Source organism: Erythrolamprus reginae, chromosome 8, assembly GCF_031021105.1.
Source record: "Erythrolamprus reginae isolate rEryReg1 chromosome 8, rEryReg1.hap1, whole genome shotgun sequence".
In the NCBI taxonomy this organism is placed as follows: Eukaryota; Metazoa; Chordata; class Lepidosauria; order Squamata; family Dipsadidae; genus Erythrolamprus; species Erythrolamprus reginae.
The window spans coordinates 17253649-17266450 of record NC_091957.1 but is presented as its reverse complement, the minus strand read 5'-3'; the positions used below and the strand labels follow the sequence as shown (position 1 = coordinate 17266450).

At 44.5% G+C, this 12802-nt stretch overlaps 1 protein-coding gene across 2 annotated transcripts in view; it reads left to right on the top strand.

The window, feature by feature from the left end:
* Positions 1-12802, top strand: part of VPS13D (vacuolar protein sorting 13 homolog D) — a 132183-nt gene that overhangs the window by 87066 nt on the left and 32315 nt on the right. For both annotated transcript variants that reach the window (XM_070759063.1, XM_070759061.1), the window contains 5 exons: positions 850-999; positions 2694-2790; positions 3344-3492; positions 4384-4518; positions 5514-5681. In XM_070759063.1, coding sequence (XP_070615164.1) covers positions 850-999; positions 2694-2790; positions 3344-3492; positions 4384-4518; positions 5514-5681 — 699 coding nt within the window. The remainder of the gene's footprint in view (positions 1-849; positions 1000-2693; positions 2791-3343; positions 3493-4383; positions 4519-5513; positions 5682-12802) is intronic.

Here is a 12802-nt window from a genome sequence, read left to right as displayed (position 1 = left end):
CAGAGAAGAGAGGATCAGGGACAGGAGGCTAAACCATACATACAAGGAACGCTTTAGGGAGCTACATATATGTCTTAGTAAAACAAAGAGAAGGACTAGTGGGGACATGATAACACTGGGGAACAATTTGTAACACAATTTCAGTTAAGTTTGATGTTTGAGCTTTTTTATAGTTAATTAGACATGCTGGTTTCAAAACTGTACTTAGTTTTCTTCTACTACATCAAGTATTTTTCTCTACAGCTTGCCACCATAAGTTGTGGGTGCGCCAATACTGGAGGTTTTTAAGAGGAGATCGGACAACCATTTGTCCAGGGTAGTTATAGAATCTCCTGCTCAATGAGGGGTTGGACTAGAGGACCTCCAAGGTCCCTTCCAGCTCTATTCTGATTGATTGATTGATTGATTGATTGATTGATTGATTGATTGATTGAAATGGCCTAGTGTCTCCTCCTTGTGTAGGCCATTGGACTAGAAGACCTCCAAGGTCCTTTCCAACTCTATTTTGATTGATTGATCCAACTCTGTTATTCAGTTATTCTAAAATCCCAGATCAATTAATGAGTGGAACGGCTTGCCTTCAGAGGTTGTGGCTGCTCCATCACTGGAGGTATTTTAAAAAGACTGGACAGACATTTATCTGGAATGGTCTCAAGCATCTGGAATGCTTGAGCCAGGGGGTTGGGCTAGAAAACCTCCAAGGTCCCTTCCAGCTTTGATCTTCTGTAAGCTTCCTCATCTTGCTTGTCTATGGATCAGATTTGGGGCCTCCGTTTTAATAACAGCTGTTTTATTGCTTGGAGTTTGAAAACCTCTGACTGCCTGTCTCTCCTCCCCTCTTCTTCCCAGGTAGACAATCAACTTCTCCGCACCACCCAGCCCTTCATGCTTTTCCTCACCCCCTTACTGGGCGAGAATGAAGCCGCCGAAACGGGCCCAGCCGTGCAGCTCAATGCCATGAAATTCCCTAGCAAAAGCCCTTTAAGTGACATCTACAAGGTAATGACATTCTAGCACTGATGACGTTACCTAGCTGGGTCGTGAAAGGTCTGCTGGAAAACCCACCAAGTTCAGAAAGCACTTCCTCCTACTGCTCCTCCCTGCAAAAACCCCTCCCTAATAGCACTGATGACTGTTGTGGCCAGTACGTGTCCTGCTCAGCTGATCCTAGATTCCGAGGATCGAGAGATGAGTGTGAGTTGATATCCTAGGCCCGTGTACTTGGCACCCGAGTCTGATAGCGAGGTGGACAGGAAAGGATGTGGGGTCAGAGGCTGAAAGCCAACCAGGACTTGTTGCACCTCCAGAGGTGCCCATGAGGGACTCAGGAGAACAGGAGGAGCCCCTTCTCGATGCCAGAGTGCGCAGGAGTATTAGCAGACAGGAATGGCTGAGGAGGAAGACACCTATGTATGAATAGTTCTATATAACACTTGGCCACGCCTTGTGGCTATGTAAGGTGTCTCATGAGGCGCATTTTGTGAATGTCAACGTTAAATGGCTTAGACTTTGCAATTGAGAACTCTTCATACTAAAATAAAGTATTTGGAAGCTGCAATTTGCCTTTCCGGGATTCCTGCCAAAATACTGTGAGTGTGGTGATTAAAGACTTCATCTAAGGCAACATTTTAATGAGCTTTTCACTTCCGGCCTGAGACTGTGATAGCAGCCAGTAACTTGTCATAGGTAATTTGTTACCTATTGCTACAGTTAACTATTTATGCTATGATTTGTTTTGAAAAAATATATGCTGAAAAATTGGATAATCCATTTGTGTGTGGACCCAATTCTTGCGGGGCTTCTAGCTTAGATAGGGCATCCTTCTACTCCCTGCAAACCCCCCTCCTTTCTAGCACTGGATGATGTTACCTCGTTGGATCATGAAACATCTGCAAGAAAACCACGTAGCTCAGAGACCACCAAGGTCCTCATAATTCTGATTTGATTGGCAGAACAAACCCTTGTTCGACGTCTTCCTTCTAAGACTACTAAGCCCATTCAACTCCGAAGAATCTGAAATTCAGAGTGCTTGAATTCCAGCCTCACAGAGATTCTCATATTACCTTTAAAAACTCTTTTAGCAATGTTTGTTTTGTGACCTTTTTATCGTTAACAGATCGCATTTATTTGCATGGAAACATAGAAGACTGACGGCAGAAAAAGACCTCATGGTCCATCTAGTCTGCCCTTGTACTATTTCCTGTATTTTATCTTACAATGGATATATGTTTATCCCGGGCATGTTTAAATTCAGTTACTGTGGATTTACCAACCACGTCTGCTGGAAGTTTGTTCCAAGGATCTACTACTCTTTCAGTGAAATAATATTTTCTCATGTTACTTTTGATCTTTCCCCCAAATAACTTCAGATTGTATCCCCTTGTTCTTGTGTTCACTTTCCTATTAAAAACACTTCCCTCCTGAACCTTATTTAACCCTTTAACATATTTAAATGTTTCGATCATGTCCCCCCTTTCCCTTCTGTCCTCCAGACTATACAGATTGAGTTCATTAAGTCTTTCCTGATACGTTTTATGATTAAGACCTTCCACCATTCTTGTAGCCCGTCTTTGGACCCGTTCAAAGTTCACGGTCCAGGATCACCTCTTGGTGTCCTTTCCTTCGCCTTCCTCCCCTTCCTCCACCCCCAGCACCTGATAGGCTGAAATTGTCGTCTTCTTTTTTTTTTCCAGCACCTGATGGTGACGGCGAGCCGATTTACGATCCAAATCGAGGAGAAGCTTCTCCTTAAACTTCTCAGCTTCTTTGGCTGCAACCAATCAGAATCAGGTTGGTTCTCTCCCCTCCCCCCGTCAGCAATAAAACTCAACGCAGCCTGGGAGGGGGAAAAAACCCCGTTTGGCAAAATGCAAGTTTTGTCCACAATGAATCTGTTTTGCTTACAAAGAGCATTCTCTGAACGTAGAGAAAAAAATATATTTTTGAAAAATTAAAAAATTATTTTCCAAAAAGAAAATGTCTTTAACGAGGACTTCCTCCAAGTTCTCTTTTGAAATCTGTCTTATTATTTTGATTTCCTCGACCTACAGCGGTTCATTTAGTAACCGGTTCGAACTTGCAACGGCACTGGGAAAAAAGGGGCAGTTTCGCACACTTACAACTGTTGCGGCATCCCATGATCAAAATTCAGACACTTGGCAGGCAGCGTAACCATGTTGGCAAGGAAAGTTGTAAAATCTTCCTTGCATAAAATCAAATAAATAAATAAAATAAATGGGACAAAATTCACTTCGCGAATGTCTCGCTTAACAACAGATGTTTTGGTCTCCGTTTGCAGCTTAAAAATAACGTCTATTTTTTCTTCCTCTCTTGTTGAACGCAGAGGTAGAAAATTACGACGACAACCTTCACGAAAAGCCCGTTGGTCAAGAAGTTGCCCGGAAAAGATACTATTTTGAAAATCTCAAAATTAGCATCCCCCAAATAAAACTCAGCGTTTTTACTTCTAGCAAGCTCCCCCTGGATCTTAAGGTACGACTCGGTGGGTGTTTTATGGTGGGTGTTTTTGGGCACCTGTTAATTAAAGTGATGTTCTGTTTTATTAGCTCTTGCGAATCATTTGGTACTGGATTTTTATAATGTTATATAATCTGTTGTTTTAAGGGAAGAAGTTGAAACAGATTATATTCAGGATGGGAGAACGTCTGTAGATAGTTCCTTAGTCTTTTTTTCTGACCCATGTGGTATCATTGTCACCAGCCTCAAGGTCAACTTGGCCTTCCAGCCTTCCGAGGTTGATCAAATGAGGACCCCAGATTGTTGGGGGTAAGAGGTTGACTCTGTAAACCACTTAGAGAGGGCTGTAAAGCCCTACAAAGCGGCATATAAGTCTAAGTGTTGTTGCTATTCTTTCCTTCCTCCCTCCCTCCCTTCCTTCCTCTCTCATTTCATCTCCTTCCTTCTTTCCTTCTTCCTTTCATGGTTGGTGCAGGCATCAGTATGCAGCATTGCTATTTTCCTCCCTCCCTCCCTCACTCACTCACTTCCTTCATTCCCTGACTGTAAACTGCTTAGGGAAGGCTGTAAATCACAAGTGTATATAAGTGCTATTGCTATTTTCCTTCCTCCTTTTCCTCCCTCCCTCCCTTCCTTCCCTTTACAAACTGCTTAGAGAGGACTGTAAAAGCACTAGGAAGTGGTATATAAGTGCTAAGTGCTATTGCTATTTTCGATGGCTGCCATTATTGTTTTATGCAGTCCTACCTATCCATCAAAATCTGTGTCCATCTTGTTTGGTTCTTGGAACAAATAGCAAATATCCATTCTTGGTTCAGCTGAGTTTTGTTTTAAGTACCCATTTCACAGAAAGAAAGATGTAGCCAGTGACGAGTATTTTTCCCCCCTGGGGATATTTTGGCTCAGGCACTGAAAAGCACGCTGGGGTTCCCTCTCGTCCGTTTCGAAGACGCCGTCATAGATCTGGATCCCTACACCCGGGTTCACCCCTATGAGACCAAGAGCTTCATCGTCAATGACATTCTCAAGCACTTTCAGGAAGTAAGTAGCTCCACGGGTTTGTTTTTCTTTCAGGGCAGGAGGTGTTGGATCTGCTTTGCTTTATTATTTATTTATTGATTGATTGATTTGTTGATTGATTTGATTTGATTTGATTTGATTTGATTTGATTTGATTTGATTTGATTTGATTTGTATGCCGCCCCTCTCCATAGACTCTGGGCGGCTAACAACAGTGGTAAAAACAGCATGCGACAATCCAATACTAAGACAGCTAAAATCCCTTATTTGAAAACCAATCATACATACAAACATACCATACATAAATTGTAGAAGCCTAGGGGGAAATAATATCTTAGTTCCCCCATGCCTGACGACATCCTTTCCAGTCCTTTAAACATCCACCCATCCATCCACCCATGCTTCCATCCATCCATTATCCATCTGTCCACCCACTCATCCATCCAGCCATCCAGCCATCTATTTATCAACCTACCCACCTATCCACCCACCCACCCATCCATCTATCCACCTACCCAACCATCAGTCCATCAATTTATCCATCTATCATCCATCCACCCATCCACCTACCCACCCATCCATTCATTCATAACATCTATCTATCATCCATCTATCTACCTACCTACCCACCCACCCATCCATCTATCTATCCATCTATCATCCATCCATCTTTCCACGTATCAATCCATCTGTTTATCCATCTATCATCCATCCACCCACCCATCTATCCACCTAGCCACCCATTCATTCATCCATCTATCTACCCATCTATCATCCATCCATCTGTCCACCTACCCATCCATGCTTCCATCCATCCATCCTTTGTGGTCCTATGTGTATCCTACCTTCTCGAAGTGATTTCTCTGCACCAGGCAACCACAGCAAGGACTCACTGCTCCATCCAGAAAAGTCCCTCGTTTCTTTTTTGCTCTCCTACCCGCGGGGCAGCCATTCCAGAGCATTCGTGGCTGGTGCCGGCGAGCTCCGTTGTGACATCCACCTCGGGGTTTTTTCCAGGAGCTGCTCGGTCAAGCGGCCAGGATCCTGAGCTCCGTCGACTTCCTGGGAAACCCCATGGGTCTCCTCAATGACGTTTCCGAAGGAGTCACCGGGCTGATAAAATATGGCAACGTCGGTGGCCTGATACGGAACGTGGCCCATGGTGTGTCGAACTCCGCGGCAAAGGTAGGCGCAGTTCTAACAGTTCATTTAACGACTGTCCGAAGAGGTTACTGGGGGAGACATGATAGCAGTCTTCTAATATTTTAAGGGCGGTCTCATCAATGTATGAACTGCTGTCGTATCAATGCCTTTATTCTCCAAAACACCGAGACAAGACAAATAATAAGTGTGGAAGCTTAGCAAGGAGAGAGAAAAAAACTGGAATTAAGGAGAAACTTTCCTGGCAGTGACAGCAATCAACCAGTGGAACAGCATGCCACCAAAAGTCGTGGGTGCTTCTTCCCTGGAGGTTTTTAAGAAGAGATTAGACAGCCACTTGTCTGGAATGATTGAGGGTATCCTGCTTGAGCTGAGGGTTGGGCTAGAAGACCTTCAACGTCCAATCCAGCTGTAGGATTCCATGATTCTAAGAGAGATAAGGTACAGGATGGATGGGAGGGAGGGAAGAAAGGAAGGAAAGAAGGAAAGTTAGAGGAAGGAAGGTTAGAGGAAGGAAGGAAGGATAGAGAAAGGAAGGAAGGATAGAGAAAGGAAGGAAGCGGTCTAAAGACGGGCTACAAAAATGATGGTCTTAAGCATAAAACCTATCAGGAAAGACTTCATGAACTCCATCTGTCTAGTCAGGAGGACAGAAGGGAAAAGGGGGGACGCGATCAAAACATTTGAATATGTCAAAGGCTCAGGAGGGAAGTGTTTTTAACAGGAAAGTGAACACAAGGACAAGGGGGCACAATCTGAGGTGAGTTGGGGGAAAGATCAGAAGCAACACGAGAAAATATTATTTTACTGAAAGAGTAGTAGGTGCTTGGAACAAACTTCCAGCAGCTGTGGTTGGTAAATCCACAGTAACTGAATTTAAACATGCCTGGGATAAACATAGATCCATCCTAAGATAAAATACAGGAAATAGTATAAGGATGATGGGCCATGAGGTCTTTTTCTGCCGTCAATCTCCTATGTTTCGAAGGAAGGAAGGAAGGGCTTGCCTTCTTAAGTTGTGAGTACTCCATCCCTGGAGTCTTTCAAAAAATGGGAGAAACAGGTCTCCTACTTGAGCAGTGGGGTGAGACTGGAAGACCCCCAAGATCCCTTCCAATTCCGTCACTCTGTTCAAACATTGCTTCCTCTCCCCCTCCCCCCACAAGGGAAGTTGTGCTTGACCAGTTGACCACGGCCACAGCTTCTCCATGGATGCTGTCGGCAAGGAAGGGATGATTAATGACCCTGTCTGCTTCCCAGATCCTTCCGCTCACGATTCAAAAACCCAGACTTTCTTTCATCCTCGTCTGCCTTATATTTTGGGGCAGGGGGAACGGGGGTGGGTGGGTGGTGTTACCAACCCAAGGTAGACGCCAGGAGAAACACAGTCCCCTTCCCCTTCTCAGTTATATCTGCTTCTTCAAACCAGATGGGCCTTGGGACTCCGAAGCTGAACTTTAATAAACCCCCCTTTTTTTAAGAAGGGGGAAAAAACCAGCCTGCCAAAAAATAAAATAGAAAAATCCTTCTTTATGGGCCACGTCTGGTTTTGCCATTATATAGATTTTTTTCCCTTCGCTTAAATGGTCCCCGTAATGGGTTTTCCATGTCTCTTGGAAACGTGCGGTGGGGGAATGGCTTCTTTCAAACGCCCTGAGCCGAAGATTGAAGTTGGCACGGAGAACCCCGGATCGAGAAAGTTCACTGCAGTTTGATCCCTGGAGACCGTGTGTGTATGTGCGTGCGTGCTAGGAAAGGACTTTGATCCTAAATATAGGTCCTGGAGTTTCCATTCCGTCTGCCCCGGAGGCTGCTGGCTTACGGGAAGAAAAGAAGAGGAGGGGAGAGGTAGAGAAGGAAAGGGAAGAGAGAAAAGAAAGAGAAGGAAAAAGAGGAAAGAGAAGAGAAGGAAAGAAAAAAGAGGGAGGAAGGAAGGAAGGAGAAATAAAGAGGGAGGGGAGAAAGAAAAAAGGAAGGATAGAAAGAGAAAAAAGAAAGAAAGAAAGAAAAAAGAGGGAAGGACAGAGAAAGAAAGAAAAAATAAAAGGAGAAAGAAAGAAAATAGAAAGAGAGAAGGAAAGAGAAAGAAAGGGACAAAGAAAAGAAAGAACAAAGGAAGGAACGAAGGAGAAAGAAAGAGGAAGAAAGGAAAGAAAGAAAAGGAAAGAAAGGAAGGAGAAATAAACAGGGAGGGAGGTAGAAAGAAAAAAGGAAAGAAAGAAAAAAGAAAGAGGAAGGAGAAATAAAGAGGAAAAAAGAAAGAGGGAAGGAAGAAAGGAAGGAAAGAGAAAGGAAGGAGGGAAGGGAGACAGAGGAATGAAGAGAAGGGAAAAGAGAAGCCCACAAAGAAGGAACGAACGAACAAACAAACGACTAACTCAACAACCGCAGGGATTCACTTCAGAACGATGGCAAGACAGGTGGTGAAACTGAGTAAGACTCTGGAATTTCGGACTCCCCCCATGGTCGTTGAGTGAAGAGATGATACCTGTTGGTAGAATATCTCATGCGTGAAGTTCTGCAAAATTCGGGGGGGGGGGTATTGGTCCCCTCCCACTTCCTTCGTCCAGGGGTGGAGGCTTTCTGTCCTACCCGAATGGCGCACTGAACCCATTTTAACCTTTCTACCCTTTGGATGGAAATATCTTGTTCCTAGTTTTGGCCTTCGCTCCCTTGGAATAAAAGGGGATTGGGCTCCGGGTGGGCCAGGCCGGCTACAGCTGCAGCTGGCTCAGCAGAAAGCAAAGAAACTCCCTGAGAAAACATGAAACATTGCTCTCGCACTCTCTCTCTCGCTGGGGGGATTCTGTGGACTCTCGTCCGCGGAGATTTTGCCAGCTCCAAAATCTTTGGCCTCCACCCTTCAACACAAGGTCGTTAAGTGAATGTTAAGCAAATTGGGCTCCCCCCACACATGGATTGTGTGACATACATACACACATGCCGGGACATTGCGAAGGTCGTAACTGCGAGTCAGCGGCCTATGCATCTGAAATTTTGATCGCGTGATCGTGGACGGCAGGGAAGTGCTTCATCAGTCATTGTGAATAATGGTCGTAAATCGAGGATCACCTGCATTTATTCACTGTGCACTCTCGCTGTCACGTTCTCATCTTTGTTTTACTTTCTGGTTTGAGTTCAACCACACACAGAAGAAAGAAGGAGAGAAGAAAGAAGTAGAAGAAGCGTGGGTATTCATACGGCATCTCCCGTGTGCGTGGCAGAGGCCTGAAAACCCACTGGCCAGCTGGAGGTGCACAGGCATGTGTGGGTCAAAACGTCTCATGTGCCTGCAGAGATGTGCCCCCTTGTAGCCACAGCTTCGCCATCACCATTCTATATCCATCCTAAGATAAAATACAGAAAATAGTATAAGGGCAGACTAGATGGACCATGAGGTCTTTTTCTGCCGTCAGACTTCTATGTTTCTATGTTTCTAGTCCAATTCCCCCAGGCGGTCTCTTCTTTTTTAAAAAAAAAGCCTCCAGAGTTGGCACATTGGTGGTAGTGTTGCGCTTTCCATTGCATCCAGCCGCTCCAAAACTTGACGCGGGAGGAGGGTGGGTTGTGTAATGTTGCCGCTGTGTTGCCGCTGTGTGGGTAAAGAGTATCCATCCTGGTTTTGCTCACCCCAAACCCTCCCGCTGCTCTATTGCTGCTCCCTGTTGTAAATCTCCCCATCAGTGCTGACTTTGAATCTTTGGCGAAGGGAGAAGTTTTATTTTTCTCTCTTTTGTTTTTTTGCCTCTGGCCTGGATGTTCTGTGCCCTAGACGACAAACAAGCCTTTAAGAAGGGCAAAATTCCTTACACACACACACACACACACACACACACACACACACACACCAATAAAGATGCAGAGTGAGGGAACTAGTAACTCAGAATACAGTACTTTGACATTTGGAAGAATTAAAGGCAAAAGACTGGGATAAAATGTGAAAGAACGTACAAAAAACGAGAAATATATAAACATGCAATGTAATATATGTTCTTTTTTTAAAAAAAAAATCTTTATTAGATATATACATTACAAATGAAACGGAAATAAATATAATGCATGGCGTAACAATCATATACAGTGGTGCCTCTACTTAAGAACTTAATTCGTTCCATGACCAGGTTCTTAAGTTGAAACGTTCTTAAGAAGAACCAATTTTTCCCATAGGAGTCAATGTAAAAGCCAATAATGCGTGCAAACCCATTAAAAAAGAAATAAATGCTCGGGGTTTGTGTGGGAGGAGGAGGAGGAGGAAGAAGAGGAGGAGGACAGTCACTGCCAAAGGAAGAAGGTGAGGTGAGGGGAACCAAAAGAATCCAAAACTTTAAGGCTAAAAAAAAAAAAAAGGCACTGAGGCGGCGAGGCTGCCTCCAATACGCTGCCTCCAATACACTGGCGGCTGCTGCTGCTATCTACTTCCTCTTCCTTCCCATGCTGAAGGGCTCCCTTCTGCTCTCTCTCGCTTGCTTTGTAGCCGGCCCAGAGCAAAGGGAGCATTTCTTTTCTCTGAGTGCAGGCAGAGGTTTATTCCCTCTCCAAGCACCCAAAGAAAGAAAAATGCTTCGTTCACTCTGGACTGCCAAAGCCTCCTTAAGGGCCACCGAAAGGCTCCTCTGGCAGCCCAGAAAAGCCCAAGATGGCCGGGATTAAAGAGGGAATGGCAGGAAATTGGCCAGGCCTTCGTGCTGCTCTCAAATTTCCTGGAAAATTTTTCTGGGCTCGGGTTCTTAAGTAGAAAATGGTTCTTGAGAAGAGGCAAAAAAATCTTGAACACTCAGTTCTTATCTCGAAAAGTTCTTAAGTAGAGGCGTTCTTAACCAGAGGTATCACTGTATATTGTACTATGACAGAAATAGAAGAAGAAGAAAAAAGAAAGGGGGGAGATAGGAAAGATGGAAAGAAGAGATTAGGGAAAAGAGAAAAGAAAATGGAATTTGGGAAAAAGAGAGGAAAAGAGAAGATGTATCAGTTATTTACCTGGCACTTCCGTAATATACGACCTCTGATTTGAATGTGTAGTTGGTGTAAGTTTCCCTTAATTTTTATTAGTTCATTGTGTGGTATTATTTAGATTTTTGTAGATACTGTATTACTAACTTATCTGATGAGCAAGTTTTTGTCTATGCAGTTGATATTTTGGGGTTTTATTCATAATATTAGTTGTATGTCTAAAGGTTGCGTCGATCAATGTCTTTTGTAAGGTGAAAAAGTGGTTTTCATTTCATAGTGCATTGTCAGTACATGGGATCTTTATTGAGCCGTCTTCTCTTTTAATAATATTTAAATCTTTTTTCTGTCCTAGCCAATGGTACCATTTCTCCCAGGCTTTGTAAAAGTCAGTTTCATCCCTATTTTGCATCTCCATTGTCAATTTTGATAAGTCCTCACATTCCATGATTTTAATTAAGAGGTGGTTGGACTTTTCCATTGCTTCCAAAATTGTGCAGTAATATATGTTCTTATAAAGAGGTGATTATAAGAAATGTAACAAACTGGGAGGGGAAACCGGGTGTAGATCTGTATTAAACTACAGAAATGTTGTTTTTAAAATTTGAAAAAACTAATAAATAAAACTTTTTTAAAAAAAGAAATGCAGAGTGAAGGATAAGACACAAGGCGGCTGCCACTGGATTCAAAGGGTCCCACCTGTAAGCTTCAAAACAAACAAAAAAAGGATTTTGCCAGGTTTTTAAATAGCCGATTTATTGGGGTCGCCATGGTCCGTGCAGGGAAAATATCACTGAAAAATGCAATTATGCTGAGAAGGATTAGAGGTGAAAGAAAGAAACAGATTCGAAGAAGACTATTCGGTCGGCTGGGCGCCATCGAAGCTGATCTCAGCCGGAATCGAGAAATAAAAACTCGAATAAATAGATGTGGGGAGACCTCGGCCCGTAGAATCGCCAAGAGTGGGACGCGGCTGGATGGATAAATCAGGACCGGCGTCATAATAGGATGTTGGAATTGGAAGGGACCTTGGAGGTCTTCTAGTCCAACTCCAGGCTCAAACAGGAGACCCTAACCATTTCAATCAATCAATCAATCAGAATAGAGATGAAAGGGACTTTGGAGATCTTCTAGTCCAACCCCCTGCCCAAACAGGAGACCCTAACCATATCAATCAATCAATCAGAATAGAGATGAAAGGGACCTTGGAGATCTTCTAGTCCAACCCAAACATGATATACTGTATCAATAATCAATCAACCAATCAATCACAGCTGGAAGGGAACTTGGAGGTCTTCTAGCCCAACCCAAGCAGGAGATATTGTATCAATAATCAATCAATCAATTAGAATAGAGCTGGAAAGGACCCTGGAGGTCTTCTAGTCCAACCCTCTGCTTGAGCAGGAAGACGAGTTACAATATAGAATTACTATCTCTGGTTTCGGCAAAATGCAGCTTAGTGGCGAGAATTTGGGGCCCAGTGGCGGCTCATAAGAATTTTCGTGCAACCCAAGGTTCTGAAGGACCCTCCCTTGAGAGACCCTCAGAGGGGCGGTATTGCCCCACCCTCCCCATCTGATGTTGGGATCTTAAAGCTGGCTTAATGATGGCTTGGGAAGTTGGGACGGGACACGGGGCCCGGTTAAGGAGTCCGGTGCATTGCAATCGGCCCCAACAGTGTGTGTGTGTGTGTGTATTTCTCTATTGCAAGTTCTTTATGGGTGGGGGAGACCTGGTTTGCACACACACACATACACACACGCCTGGCTCCGCTTCATCCACCCACCCCCCAAAAAATATGATCCATCCTCCGTGGCTTAATAAAGTCTTAACTTGCCCCAGCGTTGAACCCGCCAACGATTCTCCAGCTGGGGTCATTTCAAGTTCACTCCGTGGACTTTTGACGGCCTTTTCTGTGTGTGTGTGTGTGTGTGTGTGTGTACGCAGGGAAAACAGCCGGCGGCTCCTGCTGGGATCTCTCGCATTTAGGCCTGTAACACAACACGGATGCTCTCGCAGGCTCCCCCCCTCCTGCTCCCGCTGGGCAGCTTCACCGGAGCTCCTCCTGGGGGGGAGCAGCTCCCTCCCATCAGGTCTCTGCCCACCCCCCTCTCTCTCTCTCCCCCTGCCCATTTCGTTGGGACTCCGTGAAGTAGGGGCTCCTCGGATTAGAACCGTGTGCACTGTGGGTTCAGGAG